At 45.2% G+C, this 19,481-nt stretch overlaps 1 protein-coding gene across 1 annotated transcript in view; it reads right to left on the bottom strand.

The window, feature by feature from the left end:
* The window catches only part of ppfia4 (PTPRF interacting protein alpha 4), a 108,736-nt gene that overhangs the window by 27,725 nt on the left and 61,530 nt on the right, over positions 1-19,481 (bottom strand). Inside the window, exons 2-4 of the mRNA XM_031823900.1 lie at positions 758-859; positions 525-689; positions 321-449 (exon numbers count right to left, since the gene is read on the bottom strand). Of these exons, the coding sequence (XP_031679760.1) occupies positions 321-449; positions 525-689; positions 758-859 (396 nt within the window). The remainder of the gene's footprint in view (positions 1-320; positions 450-524; positions 690-757; positions 860-19,481) is intronic.

Genomic DNA, 19,481 nt, shown 5'->3' with positions numbered 1-19,481 from the left:
GAGAGAGACAGAGAGAGACAGAAAGAGAGAGAGACAGAGAGAGACAGAGAGAGAGGCAGAGACAGAGAGAGACAGAGACAGTTTTGAAGTTTTGAAGTTTTGAAACTTCTGTATGTGTAATGTTTACTGTTCATTTTTGTTGTTTTGCACTTTATATATTCACTTTGTATGTTGTCTACCTCACTTGCTTTGGCAATGTTAACACATGTTTCCCATGCCAATAAAGCCCTTGAATTGAATTGAATTGACAGAGAGAGAGAGAGAGAACAGAAAAGACAGTCCCTTGGTTGCGTGTTGGTTGTTCAGAAAAGCTAGCAGACTGAGGGCATCAGCAGATGGCAGGTGAGGACACACACACACAAACACACACACACCTCCTGAGTTGTGGCTGATAACTGTCCCTCTAGTGTAGTCACTCTCTCAAGAGCCACCCGAAGCCTCTCACGCACCTGTAAGACACAACCAGTGTTAGTTTGGGTTGGAATAAAAGCCCGGTTTTCAGTGAGATAAAGGTACATATATACCTTCTCATCCAGGGCTTTGTGGTGTTCGAACAGGGACTTGAGGGCCTTGAGGACCTCCACCTCGCTGGAGACCCCAGAGGGAGGAGGAGCTTGTCTCTTCACCACGGTCATCCTCAGACTGCGCTCGTGACGAGACACCAGACACTCCAGGTGTTCCAAGAGAAGCTAGAGCAGAGACATCACACATGTTATACACATATTATACACTCAGTAACGCACACACTCACTCTTACCCTGGTGTTGTTCCTCTCAGCCTTCAGTTCAGATATCTCCTCTTCTTTCTCCAGCAGCTGTTCCCGACACACGTTCAGCTCCTTGGTCAGAGTGGCAAACTCCTGGGAAAAAACAGAAGATAAGATTGATGAGTTCACATTTTCTAAAGAATTTGCAGAGCATCAGTAGTTCACAGACAGCGCTTGTAGAACCTTCCACATTCACATCACATGTTTATCCCACACCATTTCACCTGCACCACCATTTCACCTGCACCACGGACCCCACCATATCACCTGTACCACAGGCCCCCCCATTTTACCTGCATCACAGGCCCCCACCATTTCACCTGCACCACAGGCCCCACCATTTCACCTGCACCACAGGCCCCACCATTTCACCTGCACCATGGGCTCAACCATTTCACCTGCACCACGGGCCCCACCATTTAACCTGCACCAAGGGCCCTGCCATTTTCACCTGCACCACAGGCCAAACACCATTCACCTGCACCACAGGCCCCACCATTCCACCTGCACCACACCAGGGAGATACTGTGTATTCTATCACCACTTTATTGGGATATTTATGTCCATCACCAGGAACCTCTCCTCTAAACAGCAGAGTGTCAGTCAGCACCTGACAAAGTGTCCCAGTTGTGAGATGAACAGATGAATACTTACTATACATACAGGGGGACATGATGTCATTACATGGCATAATACAGGAGCAGTGACACATACAGTAGTCTGTTAAAACCCACCTCTCTGTTCTCTAATGTTGATGCTTGTTACTTAGGGGATGGGGCTGAGAGAGAAGGGGTGTGTGTGTGTGTGTGTGTGTGTATTACTGCATGTCTCTTGGCACTCTGTTGGCAGATCCCTGAGTCTCTGGCTCTGATCCAACTCCAATACCCTGCAGCTTTTAATACTCTGACACGCAGACACACACACATTGATAAAGACACGCACACACACACATCAGTAGACCCATGGACACACACACACACATACGGAGAGAGAAACATGCAGTGTGGTGGGTCTCTAGACTGGGTGGGCCCTGTAGCAGTGAGACTGCAGTCTTGCGTGGTGTTATGAGTTTGGAGAAGCCCTCAGTACTAAAACTAATCAAAACAGCTGCTCCTCTCAGCCTACGTGGGCTAGGCCACACACACACACACACACACAAAATGTGACAAAGACGAGTGTCTGTGCTCCCATCTCTATAATGACTATTCTGTTCTGTCCTGAGTCACTGAGTTTGGATTTCCCATGAACACAAACACACAAACACCCCACAAACACACACAGAGTATGGTTTTCAGATGACTCTGACTGGTAGCAGAGGAGGAGGAGGGAGAGAGGGAGGAAAAGAAGAAGGGAGAGGAAAGGGTCAAAAGGGTCAGCATTCATTTTACCAGTGTTTTTCACTGGAGGCCAGTGGAAACCTACCAACAGATGTTCCATCTCACTGTCTCTCACTGTCTATTTCAATCAGAGCAAAAGCCTCATCACCCCCCCCCCCCTCTACCTCATCCTTTTAGCTGCTCTCTCCTCTCCCCCCCTCTGTCCCTATCAGCTTCTCGTGCACGTCAGGGAAAAGCAATTGGGAGAAGCAGGGATTCAAAACGCTTGAGAATAAACAAAAAGGGATTGAAAACACGACTCCTTGATCAGAGATGAGTGTTGTTCATTCTCCCCCCAACCCTCCTCTCTTTATCTATCATCCTTCACACAGAATAATCAACCAAAATCATGGCTTTGTATTTGAGCTGTAATTCTGAGTGTGTTGAATGATGTCATGGTGCCCTCCACACTAGTTAATAAAAGATCCAGACGGCTTTAGTGCTTGTTGTGGTTCCATGGACCATGGTTACCCCTGAGTGAACTGGAGCACAGAGGACAAATACTGCTGCTATCTCTCTCTGTGTCTCCATCTCTCTAATACACACTCAAAGGCTACATATTGAAGCTGGAAAATCTTCTGGAAGTCCGGAACAGGCCATTTTGTCTGCCACAAACCACAATCCGATGTGTGAGATGTGTTGGTATTTCTGAGTTAGACGGTGAGCCGTTGCCAAGCAATGCTGAGCTCAGACATTGTAAAGGGATTTCTCTCCTTGGCTTCCTTAAGCAGTTTGGGATTAAGGGATGAAAGCAATATGCTGGACTGAAAAGTGTATGTTGGTGTGTGTGTTTCTCGTTCTCTGTGTGTGTATGTAGGATGTTGTACTACAGTCTGACAGACTCAAACTCTCTAAGGAAATCAATTCTAGATTCCACATCGAACAGACAACAAAACACACACACACACACAATATCAACACACAAGTACACATTCACTATATTTCAGAGCCAGATGAGTCATTTTAGAACAGTCAGTCAAACACATCCAGTTAGTGTCTTTACAGCTCAGAATGACCTTCAGTAAGTATGGGTATGTGCGTACTGCATAAATAGAATAAATACTCTCTTGTATTAGAAGTGTGTGTAAATGTGAGTGTTAGGTTTTACAGTTTTAGCCTACGTCATACACTGAGACACGCAAGTGACACAACCCCCTTTACATCATCCGAACACACCATGGTGTGTGTGTGCCTCCAGTCACTCTTATAGATAGGATAGGAGAATTGGCTAATCTTGTCGTGGTGTAATTGACTTGTAAACCCCTGTGTTTGTCTGTGCATGTGTTTAGTGTCTCAGTCCTCCTGGGATTGGTGGAAAGATAATTAACGCTACACTTCCTGGACCAATCACATTAGAGGAAAGTGTGCTGGAACTGTCAATCACAATAAAGCCCAGCCTCTGGAGGGACTTACACATTGTTCTCTTTTTAAAGACTGCTCCACAATCAGCACTTTTTCTCAAACAAGGACACACAAAAGCACACACTCTCTCTCTATCTATGGCTGAGTGATACTTAGGGCTCTATTTTCGGCTGGTGTTAAGCCTGCACAACTGTCAAATGCACGCTTGTTTGCAATTTCGACCTGTTAATGCCAGCGCTCTTCTATTTTCAAACCCTAGCATCAGGATTGGTCATTTTTCTGTCTTATATGAGCTCGCTTGGGCTGAGGTGGAAGGGTTCACACTATATCACAATCTCTGAGGTGGAAGGGTTCACACTATATCACAATCTCTGAGGTGGAAGGGCTCACACTATATCACAATCTCTGAGGTGGAAGAGCTCACACTATATCACAATCTCTGAGGTGGAAGGGTTCACACTATATCACAATCTCTGAGGTGGAAGGGCTCACACTATATCACAATCTCTGAGGTGGAAGGGTTCACACTATATCACAATCTCTGAGGTGGAAGGGCTCACACTATATCACAATCTCTGAGGTGGAAGGGTTCACACTATATCACAATCTCTGAGGTGGAAGGGTTCACACTATATCACAATCTCTGAGGTGGAAGGGCTCACACTATATCACAATCTCTGAGGTGGAAGGGTTCACACTATATCACAATCTCTGAGGTGGAAGGGCTCACACTATATCACAATCTCTGAGGTGGAAGGGTTCACACTATATCACAATCTCTGAGGTGGAAGGGCTCACACTATATCACAATCTCTGAGGTGGAAGGGTTCACACTATATCACAATCTCTGAGGTGGAAGGGCTCACACTATATCACAATCTCTGAGGTGGAAGGGGTTCACACTATATCACAATCTCTGAGGTGGAAGGGGCTCACACTATATTACAATCTCTGAGGTGGAAGGGGTTCACACTATATCACAATCTCTGAGGTGGAAGGGCTCACACTATATTACAATCTCTGAGGTGGAAGGGTTCACACTATATCACAATCTCTGAGGTGGAAGGGGTTCACACTATATCACAATCTCTGAGGTGGAAGGGCTCACACTATATCACAATCTCTGAGGTGGAAGGGTTCACACTATATCACAATCTCTGAGGTGGAAGGGTTCACACTATATTACAATCTCTGAGGTGGAAGGGTTCACACTATATCACAATCTCTGAGGTGGAAGGGTTCACACTATATCACAATCTCTGAGGTGGAAGGGTTCACACTATATCACAATCTCTGAGGTGGAAGGGTTCACACTATATCACAATCTCTGAGGTGGAAGGGTTCACACTATATCACAATCTCTGAGGTGGAAGGGTTCACACTATATCACAATCTCTGAGGTGGAAGGGTTCACACTATATCACAATCTCTGAGGTGGAAGGGTTCACACTATATCACAATCTCTGAGGTGGAAGGGTTCACACTATATCACAATCTCTGAGGTGGAAGGGTTCACACTATATCACAATCTCTGAGGTGGAAGGGTTCACACTATATCACAATCTCTGAGGTGGAAGGGTTCACACTATATCACAATCTCTGAGGTGGAAGGGTTCACACTATATCACAATCTCTGAGGTGGAAGGGCTCACACTATATCACAATCTCTGAGGTGGAAGGGTTCACACTATATCACAATCTCTGAGGTGGAAGGGTTCACACTATATTACAATCTCTGAGGTGGAAGGGTTCACACTATATCACAATCTCTGAGGTGGAAGGGTTCACACTATATCACAATCTCTGAGGTGGAAGGGCTCACACTATATCACAATCTCTGAGGTGGAAGGGTTCACACTATATCACAATCTCTGAGGTGGAAGGGTTCACACTATATTACAATCTCTGAGGTGGAAGGGTTCACACTATATTACAATCTCTGAGGTGGAAGGGTTCACACTATATCACAATCTCTGAGGTGGAAGGGTTCACACTATATCACAATCTCTGAGGTGGAAGGGTTCACACTATATCACAATCTCTGAGGTGGAAGGGCTCACACTATATTACAATCTCTGAGGTGGAAGGGTTCACACTATATCACAATCTCTGAGGTGGAAGGGCTCACACTATATTAAAATCTCTGAGGTGGAAGGGTTCACACTATATCACAATCTCTGAGGTGGAAGGGTTCACACTATATCACAATCTCTGAGGTGGAAGGGTTCACACTATATCACAATCTCTGAGGTGGAAGGGCTCACACTATATCACAATCTCTGAGGTGGAAGGGTTCACACTATATCACAATCTCTGAGGTGGAAGGGTTCACACTATATTACAATCTCTGAGGTGGAAGGGTTCACACTATATCACAATCTCTGAGGTGGAAGGGTTCACACTATATCACAATCTCTGAGGTGGAAGGGCTCACACTATATCACAATCTCTGAGGTGGAAGGGTTCACACTATATCACAATCTCTGAGGTGGAAGGGTTCACACTATATTACAATCTCTGAGGTGGAAGGGTTCACACTATATTACAATCTCTGAGGTGGAAGGGTTCACACTATATCACAATCTCTGAGGTGGAAGGGTTCACACTATATCACAATCTCTGAGGTGGAAGGGTTCACACTATATCACAATCTCTGAGGTGGAAGGGCTCACACTATATTACAATCTCTGAGGTGGAAGGGTTCACACTATATCACAATCTCTGAGGTGGAAGGGCTCACACTATATTAAAATCTCTGAGGTGGAAGGGTTCACACTATATCACAATCTCTGAGGTGGAAGGGCTCACACTATATCACAATCTCTGAGGTGGAAGGGTTCACACTATATCACAATCTCTGAGGTGGAAGGGTTCACACTATATCACAATCTCTGAGGTGGAAGGGTTCACACTATATCACAATCTCTGAGGTGGAAGGGTTCACACTATATCACAATCTCTGAGGTGGAAGGGTTCACACTATATCACAATCCCTGAGGTGGAAGGGTTCACACTATATCACAATCTCTGAGGTGGAAGGGTTCACACTATATCACAATCTCTGAGGTGGAAGGGTTCACACTATATCACAATCTCTGAGGTGGAAGGGTTCACACTATATCACAATCTCTGAGGTGGAAGGGCTCACACTATATCACAATCTCTGAGGTGGAAGGGTTCACACTATATCACAATCTCTGAGGTGGAAGGGTTCACACTATATTACAATCTCTGAGGTGGAAGGGTTCACACTATATCACAATCTCTGAGGTGGAAGGGTTCACACTATATCACAATCTCTGAGGTGGAAGGGCTCACACTATATCACAATCTCTGAGGTGGAAGGGTTCACACTATATCACAATCTCTGAGGTGGAAGGGTTCACACTATATTACAATCTCTGAGGTGGAAGGGTTCACACTATATTACAATCTCTGAGGTGGAAGGGTTCACACTATATCACAATCTCTGAGGTGGAAGGGTTCACACTATATCACAATCTCTGAGGTGGAAGGGTTCACACTATATCACAATCTCTGAGGTGGAAGGGCTCACACTATATTACAATCTCTGAGGTGGAAGGGTTCACACTATATCACAATCTCTGAGGTGGAAGGGCTCACACTATATTAAAATCTCTGAGGTGGAAGGGTTCACACTATATCACAATCTCTGAGGTGGAAGGGTTCACACTATATCACAATCTCTGAGGTGGAAGGGTTCACACTATATCACAATCTCTGAGGTGGAAGGGTTCACACTATATCACAATCTCTGAGGTGGAAGGGTTCACACTATATCACAGTCTCTGAGGTGGAAGGGTTCACACTATATCACAATCTCTGAGGTGGAAGGGCTCACACTATATCACAATCTCTGAGGTGGAAGGGCTCACACTATATCACAATCTCTGAGGTGGAAGGGTTCACACTATATCTGTCACGCCCTGGCCTTAGTTATCTTTGTTTTCTTTATTATTTTGGTTAGGTCAGGGTGTGATATGGGTGATGTATGGTTTTTGTCTCATCTAGGGTGTTCGTACTGTCTAGGGGTTTTTGTAGATTTATGGGGTTGTGTTCATTCTAGGTGTTTATGTAAGTCTATGGTTGCCTAGATTGGTTCTCAATCAGAGGCAGGTGTTTATCGTTGTCTCTGATTGGGAACCATATTTAGGCAGCCATGTTCTCTGGGTATTTTGTGGGTGATTGTTTCCTGTTTTAGTCTTTGTGCCACACGGGACTGTTTTGTTGCCAGTTCACTTTATTATTTTGTTTTTGTGTTCATGTTTAGTTTTTCTTATTAAAAACCATGGACACCTACCACGCTGCGTATTGGTCCGATCCTTGTTTCACCTCTTCAGAGGAAGAGGAGGAAATCTGCCGTGACAAATATCACAATCTCTGAGGTGGAAGGGTTCACACTATATTACAATCTCTGAGGTGGAAGGGTTCACACTATATCACAGTCTCTGAGGTGGAAGGGTTCACACTATATTACAATCTCTGAGGTGGAAGGGTTCACACTATATCACAATCTCTGAGGTGGAAGGGTTCACACTATATTACAATCTCTGAGGTGGAAGGGCTCACACTATATTACAATCTCTGAGGTGGAAGGGTTCACACTATATCACAGTCTCTGAGGTGGAAGGGTTCACACTATATTACAATCTCTGAGGTGGAAGGGCTCACACTATATTACAATGTCTGAGGTGGAAGGGTTCACACTATATCACAATCTCTGAGGTGGAAGGGTTCACACTATATCACAATCTCTGAGGTGGAAGGGTTCACACTATATTACAATCTCTGAGGTGGAAGGGCTCACACTATATTACAATCTCTGAGGTGGAAGGGTTCACACTATATCACAGTCTCTGAGGTGGAAGGGTTCACACTATATTACAATCTCTGAGGTGGAAGGGCTCACACTATATTACAATGTCTGAGGTGGAAGGGTTCACACTATATCACAATCTCTGAGGTGGAAGTGTTCACACTATATCACAATCTCTGAGGTGGAAGGGTTCACACTATATCACAATCTCTGAGGTGGAAGGGCTCACACTATATTACAATCTCTGAGGTGGAAGGGTTCACACTATATTACAATCTCTGAGGTGGAAGGGTTCACACTATATCACAATTGCTGAGGTGGAAGGGTTCACACTATATCACAATCTCTGAGGTGTATTCTTTAAGACATTAGTTTTCGCTGGTCAGGATATTTAAAGAGCGACTGACCCTAAAAAGCAACTAATCCCTTTGAAAACGGCCTATGTGGCATTGATGAGTCAAACATTTATTCTAATGTCAAAATATACTACAGTGTAAATAGGATCATTTAGGCCTACCTACAGTGTGTGTGTGTGTGTGTGTGTGTGTGTGTGTGTGTGTGTGTGTGTGTGTATATATATATATATATATATATATATATATATATATATATATATACACAGTGGGGAGAACAAGTATTTGATACACTGCCGATTTTGCAGGTTTTCCTACTTTTTATCATAGGTACACATCAACTGTGAGAGACGGAATCTAAAACAAAAATCCAGAAAATCACATTGTATGATTTTTAAGTAAATAATTTGCATTGTATTGCATGACATAAGTATTTGATCACCTACCAACCGGTAAGAATTCCGTCTCTCACAAACCTGTTAGTTTTTCTTTAAGAAGCCCTCCTGTTCTCCACTCATTACCTGTATTAACTGCACCTGTTTGAACTTGTTACCTGTATAAAAGGCGCCTGTCCACACACTCAATCAAACAGACTCCAACCTCTCCACATTGGCCAAGACCAGGGAGCTGTGTAAGGACATCAGGGCTAAAATTGTAGACCTACACAAGGCTGGGATGGGCTACAGGACAATAGGCAAGCAGCTTGGTGAGAAGGCATTTTAGTGGGCCAAAATCCCTGCTGCAGTATGTGCATATCTGGTCAAGAACTACAGGAAACGTATGATCTCTGTAATTGCAAACAAAGGTTTCTGTACCAAATATTAAGTTCTGCTTTTCTGATGTATCAAATACTTATGCCATGCAATAAAATGCAAATTAATTACTTAAAAATCATACAATGTGATTTTCTGGATTTTTGTTTTAGATTCTGTCTCTCATGTACCCATGATACAAATTACAGACCTCTACATGCTTTGTAAGTAGGAAAACCTGCAAAATTGGCAGTGTATCAAATACTTGTTCTCCCCACTGTATATATATATATATATATATATATATAAACAACTTGTAGTCTCTGCCCAGCCTGGCAAGAGTGGCCAAAATGGTGTTTAGCATCCCTAGTGGCTCTGCAAGTGTAGAGAGGATATTCTCCACTGCTGACCTGCTCTCCAGACACCATCACATTAGCCTGAAGACAAAGACTGGCCAAACGCTTGTTTCTAAAAATGTATTCTAAAAATAAATTCAAAGGCTCTAATAAGTAATTTTTTCTAATAAGTCATTCTGAGTAAGTCACAGCCTATATGTGCAATTTATAGACTATAATGATCAGGGTTGGGGAGTAACATATTACATGTAAGGGATTACAAAAATATGGTCACTGTAATCCGTTACGTTACCAGCTAAAATATTGTAATCAGATTACAGATACTTTTGAAAAACTAGATGATTACTTGGAGGATAACTTTTAAATTCAGAAAGAATGTTGCGGGAAAACAAATCTTTGACACTGTTTTCTCAATGACATTCAAATCAGCATTGAAAAAAGGCGCGAGTTTAAGTTTGTTTCACCTGAGCGTGTCTGACCACAAGTCAGAGACCACTATGATGACACACCAAGTGTGTTTGATGGATTGCAGGGAAAGAGCAGGAACAGGCTTTTGTAGGCTACAGTCCAAGCTATGTCTTCCAATGGTGCAACGTCTGTTGGCATCCAAAGATTATCCAACTTGAATAAACGCTTGGAGGTAAGGATGACAACAGTGGTGTAGCCTACAGAGATACGGATATCACTTATTATTGATATCTACATAGTGCATTGACGTGAATAATACTGCTGCTCTCTCATTTAGCTGTTTGAGCCTTACAGATTGTGGTTGTTGTGGATGGCTGTTCACAAATCTAAACGTCTATTTTAACCATGTAATGGTGGAATTCAAGACGTTTAAGCTGCTTATCATTGTTTGTATTTGCTACATCCATTTTTGGACTTATAAATGATATACATATATATATACATACATATATACACATATATATATATATATATAATATCGGTCAAAAGTTTGGACACACCTAGTCATTCAAGGGTTTTTCTTTATTTTTACTATTTTCTTGTAGCGTCATACCCAAGAAGACCCAATGGTGTAATCGCTGCCAAAGTTGCTTCAACAAAGTACTGATATTTCTGTTTTTTATTTGTAAGAAATTAGCAAAAATGTCTAAAAGACAGTTTTTGCTTTGTCATTATGGGGTATTGCGTGTAGACTGATGAGGGGGAAAAAAACTATTTAATCCATTTTAGAATAAGGCTGTAAGGTAACAAAATGTGGGAAAAGTCAAGGGGTCTGAATAGTTTCCGAAGGCTCTGTATATCCATCCCCGTCTCCAAAGAGCCAACTTCTCTGGTTACCAAAGACGCGCTCCTCCAAACATACTGTAGGCTATTCAAAATGTTCATTTATTTAATGCCATATCAACAGTAGGCCTGGGCTATATCTTGCTTATTGACAAAGTGCCTCTCACATACAATTTACAGGAGGGCACCTAGTATTTTTTGGTGTTGTTGAGAAGTGCGATGCATAAAGGCCTATACTCGTTGAAGCCAATTACCACAATGTTGACTGTCAACACTCCAAACATATTGAACAAACAGTGGATTTATTTTTGTTGTTGTACTGTTGCAGTCACTCGTTACTGTAGCCTATGCCATTTAATAAACTGTAGTGTCAATCCACAATGGACTAGGATGAAAATATTCCATTCCCGCAGTCGAATTGATGACAACGCAAAGACCGTAAATTAACTACAAAGGTTGAGACAAATGCATGCAGTATTAAGCCATGGGACGCGTTGATTGGCCAGTGATTGGCCAGTGAGTGGCCAAACCCTCATCACACCTACAACTTGTTAATTCATCAAAACCCAGGCCTTTCACACTACCGCCAGCTATTGAGCTCATAATATTTCTGACACACCCCTGGACCTATAGCACTACCACCAGCACTTAGATACTATTACATTAGATTTGTTCAAATAGAGCCCTTATGGTGAAATGAGCAGAGAATAAAGGGATGGAGGAAGGATGACAGGAGGAGAGAAAACGATGGGGGGCCCTGAACGACTGCTTCCTTAAGGAGAGTCAGATATCAGGGCTGAGAAAGTCTACCACTGCAGAGAGAGAAATAGAGAGAGAGAACGAGATGGGAGAGGAAGAGGGAGCAAGAGGGAGAGGGGGGAGAGAGAGAGGAAGAGGGAGTGAGAGGTTGATAATGATCAATCAGACACATCATGTATAAGAAACAGATTGCCTTTAATCAAGCATCCAGGTATGCAATATGTTTAGTACTTCTGAACGACAGGCGTGGTATGACTCCTTGTCTACAAGGCTCTTTGAGAACATATTATAGACCAAGAGTGAAAACATAGGCCTATTTTTTAAGAAACATGGATTGTCGTTTTTCTGGGGCCGCGGAAAAAAAGCACAAGGATGACTTAGCGGCCCCAACCAACACTCCCCCAGATATTTTGGGGGAGTGATGGAAAACACATACACACACAAATGCACACGCACACACACACACACAAACACACACGCACACACACACACAAACGCACGCGTGCACACACACACACACACAAACGCACGCACGCACACACACACAAACGCACACACACGCACGCACACACACACACACACACACACACACATACACATACATATACACACAAACGCACACGCACACACACACAAATGCATGCGGGCACACACACACACACAAACGCACGCACGCACACACACACACACACAAACGCACGCACGCACACACAAACACACAAACGCACACACACGCACGCACACACACACACACACACGCACACACACACACACACAAACGCACACACACACACATACACATACACACAAACACGCACGCACACACACACACACACGGCTGTGACGGTCATGGAATTTTGTATGACGGTAATTTGCCAGCCAAAAGCACATTTACTCCTCTCTCCACTCCTGACTGCATGTGCTGCTGTAGAAATTGCCAGGGTTGGAGGTTCCAAGCCTGTTCTATTCATTTTATTTCTATGTGTGCTGCTGAATTGTGGGGGGTGTTGCCAAGGCAACTGAAGACTCCTTTGCTAGAACACCTTGTTTGTTTCAGCAAGGAACAACAAAGTTTCATCACATTGTTAAGAGTCCATGTTACCGCAGTAACGGACTCAACCAGTAACGGACTCAACCAGTAACGGACTCAACCAGTAACGGACTCAACCACACGAATGCCAGGCTGCCCCATCTTCAGTCACTTGTTCCTTCCAAAAACGGTTATGACAGTTATTTTATTTTCATTACGGTCTTCATTCGTAACCGTCGGTTACACGGTTATACAGTAATTGTGCCCGCCCTTCACACACACAAAGAACCTTGCCTTGGCTTTGGTTTTTGATTGGCTGTGACTAATCGTCAACTGCAGCGTCTGCCTGCACACATATGTCGCCATGACAACACATCATTAGGCAAGTTGGAAGTGTCTGAGATAGCATAAAACACCAACACACACACACACACACACACACACACACACACACACACACACACACACACACACACACACACACACACACACACACACACACACACACACACACACACACACACACACACACACACACACACACACACACACACACACAGCATGGTGGCTCTCTCCCAGTGTGCCAGCTCCATGGGCCTCCCTCACAGGGGAAGCTAACTGCAGCACTCCTCAGCTCCTCAGACACAATGATTACTGACACGATAATACTCATATCACAGACCACAACTACTGACTCTACAGCTCTGGGAGTAGAATTAGAGAAGAGAAGAACCATGTGAGAAGAACCATGTGAGAAGAACTGACAGTAGGAATATCTGTATAAAGTGAATGCAGAACTCTGCTTCAAGTGTTTCTTCACTGTATGAAAGACTGAATAACAACAGTTCTCAGTGAACACACAGCTTGTGATGATTCTTCACGGCCAAGACAGTCAGGCTCAGTGAAATGATGAATGAACATTCAGCATGAGCATCATGACTCAAACACATGAGACTAAAAGGCCAATAACAGCAGCACACTTGAGAGTGACACAATAGGCATTAACTGAAGCACACTGCACTGTAACAACAGCACCATAGAAAAGCTACCGTCACTCCTGTGAGACTGAGAAAAAACTGTCTGAAAATACCAGGCAATCCTATTGACAGGCAGAGAGGAGAGGACAGTCAGAGAGCGAGACACTGTATGGACAGAAGCTAGACAGAGACAGATAGATATGCCTGGTTCAGACAGCTGGGTAAATGGGACCTGAAGTACACACTTGAAGAGGGATTAAGAAAGCTTTATCTAAAGTGAGGTGTTAGAATGAGTGTGTGTCTGGGGGAAGACCCGGCTGCTTCAGCTAGGTGTTAGAATGAGTGTGTGTCTGGGGGAAGACCCGGCTGCTTCAGCTAGGTGTTAGAATGAGTGTGTGTCTGGGGGAAGACCCGGCTGCTTCAGCTAGGTGTTAGAATGAGTGTGTGTCTGGGGGAAGACCCGGCTGCTTCAGCTAGGTGTTAGAATGAGTGTGTGTCTGGGGGAAGACCCGGCTGCTTCAGCTAGGTGTTAAGGACAATACAAGCTTCTTTATCTGATACACTGACAGGTGTGAATAGAGAGATGATTTAAACACACATCTCATGGTAAGGGAGGCCTTATGGATGCATGACAATTATGTGCCAAAGATGATATGCTTAAAAGTCACATTGTCATAATATAAGTGCTGAGCAAGACACTGCATAAAAGTCTGCCTCTATACTTTAAGAATTTCAAACAGATGCAGGGACAGCCTGTGTGACAGCATTCTGACTGCAGTGAAAAGAGCTGGCAACAACACAGCCTTCCCCTCTCTCTCTCCTTCTCTCCCCCCTCTCGCTCTTATCAATTTCAATTTTCAATCTCTCTCTCTCTCCTTCTCTCCCTCCTCCCTCTTGCTCTTCTCTATCACTCTCTCCCTCCTCTTGTTCTTCTCTCTCTCCTTTTCTCCCCCTCTCGCTCTTCTCTCTCTGTCTCTCTCCCTCCCACTTCTCGCGCTTTTCTCTCTCTCTCTCTCTCTCTCTCTCTCTCTCTCTCTCTCTCTCTCTCTCTCTCTCTCTCTCTCTCTCTCTCTCTCCTCTCCACCCCCTCTCAATTCAATTCAATGGCTTTATTGGCATGGGAAACATGTGTTAACATTGCCAAAGCAAGTGAGGTAATATAGTAATATATAAAGTGAAATAAACAATACAAATTAACAGTAAACATTACACATACAGAAGTTTCAAAACAATAAAGACATTACAAATGTCATATTATATATATATACAGTGTTTTAACAATGTACAAATGGTTAAAGGACACAAGATAAAATAAATATGGGTTGTATTTACAATGGTGTGTGTTCTTCACTGGTTGCCCTTTTCTCGTGGCAACAGGTCACAAATCTTGCTGCTGTGATGGCACACTGTGGAATTTCACCCAGTAGATATGGGAGTTTATCAAAATTGGATTTGTTTTCGAATTCTTTGTGGATCTGTGTGATCTGAGGGAAATATGTCTCTCTAATATGGTCATACATTGGGCAGGAGGTTAGGAAGTGCAGCTCAGTTTCCACCTCATTTTGTGGGCAGTGAGCACATAGCCTGTCTTCTCTTGAGAGCCATGTCTGCCTACGGCGGCCTTTCTCAATAGCAAGGCTATGCTCACTGAGTCTGTACATAGTCAAAGCTTTCCTTAATTTTGGGTCAGTCACAGTGGTCAGGTATTCTGTGTACTCTCTGTTTAGGGCCAAATAGCATTCTAGTTTGCTCTGTTTTTTTGTTAATTATTTCCAATGTGTCAAGTAATTATCTTTTTGTTTTCTCATGATTTGGTTGGGTCTAATTGTGCTGCTGTCCTCTGTAGGGTCTGTTTGTGTTTGTGAACAGAGCCCCAGGACCAGCTTGCTTAGGGGACTCTTCTCCAGGTTCATCTCTCTGTAGGTGATGGCTTTGTTATGGAAGGTTTGGGAATCGCTTCCTTTTAGGTGGTTATAGAATTTAACGTCTCTTTTCTGGATTTTGATAATTAGTTGGTATCGGCCTAATTCTGCTCTGCATGCATTATTTGGTGTTCTACGTTGTACACGGAGGATATTTTGCAGAATTCTGCGTGCAGAGTCTCAATTTGGTGTTTGTCCCATTTTATGAAGTCTTGGTTGGTGAGCGGACCCCAGACCTCACAACCATAAAGGGCAATGGGCTCTATGACTGATTCAAGTATTTTTAGCCAAATCCTAATTGGTATGTTGAAATTTATGTTCCTTTTGATGGCATAGAATGCCCTTCTTGCCTTGTCTCTCAGATCGTTCACAGCTTTGTGGAAGTTACCTGTGGCGCTGATGTTTAGGCCAAGGTATGTATAGTTTTTTTGTGTGCTCTAGGGCAACAGTGTCTAGATGGAATTTGTATTTGTGGTCCTGGTGACTGGACCTTTTTTGGAACACCATTATTTTGGTCTTACTGAGATTTACTGTCAGGGCCCAGGTCTGACAGGGCCCAGGCCCTCCTTGGTTGGTGACAGAAGCACCAGATCATCAGCAAACAGCAGACATTTGACTTCGGATTCTAGTAGGGTAAGGCCGGGTGCTGCAGACGTTTCTAGTGCCTGCGCCAATTCGTTGATATATATGTTGAAGAGGGTGGGGCTTAAGCTGCATCCCTGTATCACCCCACAACCCTGTGTGAAGAAATGTGTGTGTTTTTTGCCAATTTTAACCGCACACTTGTTGTTTGTGTACATGGATTTTATAATGTCGTATGTTTTACCCCCAACACCACTTTCCATCAGTTTGTATAGCAGACCCTCATGCCAAATTGAGTCGAAGGCTTTTTCGAAATCAACAAAGCATGAGAAGACTTTGCCTTTGTTTTGGTTTGTTTGGTTGTCAATTAGGGTGTGCAGGGTGAATACATGGTCTGTTGTACGGTAATTTGGTAAAAAGCCAATTTGACATTTGCTCAGCTCGGTTATTTTGTATTGTTTTTCATTTCCTGTCTCTCTCACCCCTCTTTCTCACCCCTCTTTCTCTCTGTTTTATGCTCTCTCTCTCTCTCTCTCTCTCTCTCCCCTCCCTCTCTCACCCCTCTCTCTCTCTGTCTCTCCCCCTCCCGCTCTCTCTCACCCCTCTTTCTCTCTGTTTTACGCTCTCTCTCTGTCTCTCCCCCTCCCTCTCTCATCCCTCTCTCTCTCTGTCTCTCCCCCTCCCTCTCTCTCTCACCCCTCTTTCTCTCTGTTTTACGCTCTCTCCTCTCTCTGTCTCTCCCCCTCCCTCTCTCTCTCACCCCCCTCTTTCTCTCTGTTTTACGCTCTCTCTCTCTGTCTCTTCCCCCTCTCTCTCTCTCACCCCTCTTTCTCTCTGTTTTACGCTCTCTCTCTCTCCCCCTCCCTCTCTCTCACCCCCTCTTTCTCTCTGTTTAACGCTCTCTCTCTGTCTCTCCCCCCTCTCTCTCTCACCCCCCTCTCTCTCTCTGTCTCTCCCCTCCCTCTTTCTCTCTGTTTTACCCTCTCTCTCTGTCCTCTCCCCCTCCCTCTCTCTCACCCCTCTTTCTCTCTTTTTACGCTCTCTCTCTCCTCCCCCTCCCCTCCTCATCCCTCTTTCTCTCTGTTTTACGCTCTCTCTCTCCCCCTGCTCTCTCCGACCCCTGCTCTCTCTCTCTTGTCTCTCCCTCCCTCTCTCTCACCCCTTTTCTCTCTGTTTTACGTTCTCTCTCTCCCTCTCTCCCCCTCCCTCTCACCCTCTCTTTCTCTCTGTTTTAACGCTCTCTCTCTCTCCCCCCTCCCTCTCACCCCTCTTTCTCTCTGTTTTTAACGCTCTCTCTCTCTCCCCCTCCTCTCACCCCTCTCTCTTCTCTCTGTTTTAACGCTCTCTCTCTCTCCCCCTCCCTCTCTCTCACCCCTCTTTTCTCTGTTTACGCTCTCTCTCTGTCTCTCTCCCCTCCCTCTCTCACCCTCTCTCTCTCGTCTGTCTCTCCCCCTCCCTCTTTCTCTCTGTTTTACGCTCTCTCTCTGTCTCTCCCCCTCCCTCTCTCTCACCCCTCTTTCTCTCTGTTTTACGCTCTCTCTCTCTCCCCTCCCTCTTACCCCTCTTTCTCTCTGTTTTACGCTCTCTCTCTCTCCCCCTCTCTCTCACCCCTCTCTCTCTCTCTGTCTCTCCCCCTCCCTCTCTCTCACCCCTCTTTCTCTCTGTTTTACGCTCTCTCTCTCTCTCCCCCTCCCTCTCACCCCTCTTTCTCTCTGTTTTACGCTCTCTCTCTCTCCCCCTCACCCCTCTCTCTCTCTGTCTCTCCCCCCTCCCTCTCTCTCTCACCCCTCTTTCTCTCTGTTTTACACTCTCTCTCTCTCTCTCTCTCTCTCTCGGTCTCTCCCCCTCCCTCTCTCTCTCACCCCTCTTTCTCTCTGTTTTATGCTCTCTCTCTCTCTCCCCCTCCCTCTCTCTCACCCCTCTTTCTCTCTGTTTTACGCTCTCTCTCTGTCTCTCCCCCTCGCTCTCCTCTCCTCTGTCTCTCCCCCTCCCTCTCACCCTCTCTCTCTCTGTTTTATGCTCTCTCTCTGTCTCTCCCCCTCCTCCTCACGCCTCTCTCTCTGCTGTCTCTCCCCCCTCCCTCTCTCTCCTGTCTCTCCCCCTCCCTCTCTCTCTCTCTGTCTCTCACCCTCCTCTCTCACCCCTCTCTCTCTCTCTGTCTCTCCCCCTCCTCTCACCCCTCCCTCTCTCTCTCTGTTTTAATGCTCTCTCTCTGTCTCTCCCCTCCCTCTCTCACCCTTCTCTCTCTCTGTCTCTCCCCCTCCCTCTCTCTCTCTGTCTCTCCCCTCCCTCTCTCACCCTCTCTCTCTCTCCCCCTCCCTCTCTCTCACCCTCTTTTCCTCTCTGTTTTACCGCTCTCTCTCTGTCCTCTCCCGCCCCTCTCTCAACCCCTCTCTCTCTCTCTGTCTCTCCCCCCTCCCTCTTTCTCTCTGTTTTAACGCTCTCTCTCTGTCTCTCCCCCTCCCCTCTCCTCACCCCTCTTTCTCTATGTTTTAACGCTCTCCTCTCTCTCCCCCTCCCTCTCCATCCCTCTTTCTCTCTGTTTACGCTCTCTCTCTCTCCCCCTCTCTCTCACCCCCCTCTCTCTCTCTGTCTCTCCCCCCTCCCTCTCTCTCACCCCTCTTGTCTCTCTGTGTTTACGCTCTCTCTCTCTCCCCCTCCCTCTCACCCCTCTTTCTCTCTGTTTTACGCTCTCTCTCTCTCCCCTCCCTCTCACCCCTCTTTCTCTCTGTTTTACGCTCTCTCTCTCTCCCCCTCCCTCTCACCCCTCTCTCTCTCTCTGTTTTACGCGCTCTCTCTCTCCCCCTCCCTCTCTCTCACCCCTCTTTCTCTCTGTTTTACGCTCTCTCTCTGTCTCTCCCCCTCCCTCATCTCACCCTCTCTCTCTCTCTGTCTCTCCCCCTCCCTCTCTCTCTCTGTTTTACGCTCTCTTCTCTGTCTCTCTCCCCCTCCCTCTTCTCTCACCCCTCTTTCTCTCTGTTTTACGCTCTCTTCTCTCTCCCCTCCCTCTCACCCCTCTTTCTCTCTGTTTTACGCTCTCTCTCTCTCCCCCCTCCCTCTCACCCCCTCTTTCTCTCTGTTTTACGCTCTCTCTCTCTCCCCCTCCCTCTCACCCCTCTCCTCTCTCTCTCTGTTTTAACCGCTCTCTCTCTCTCCCC

Source organism: Oncorhynchus kisutch, linkage group LG5 (genome assembly GCF_002021735.2).
Source record: "Oncorhynchus kisutch isolate 150728-3 linkage group LG5, Okis_V2, whole genome shotgun sequence".
In the NCBI taxonomy this organism is placed as follows: Eukaryota; Metazoa; Chordata; class Actinopteri; order Salmoniformes; family Salmonidae; genus Oncorhynchus; species Oncorhynchus kisutch.
Note: the sequence above shows the minus strand (reverse complement) of the source record. Positions and strands in the feature narration are given on the sequence as shown.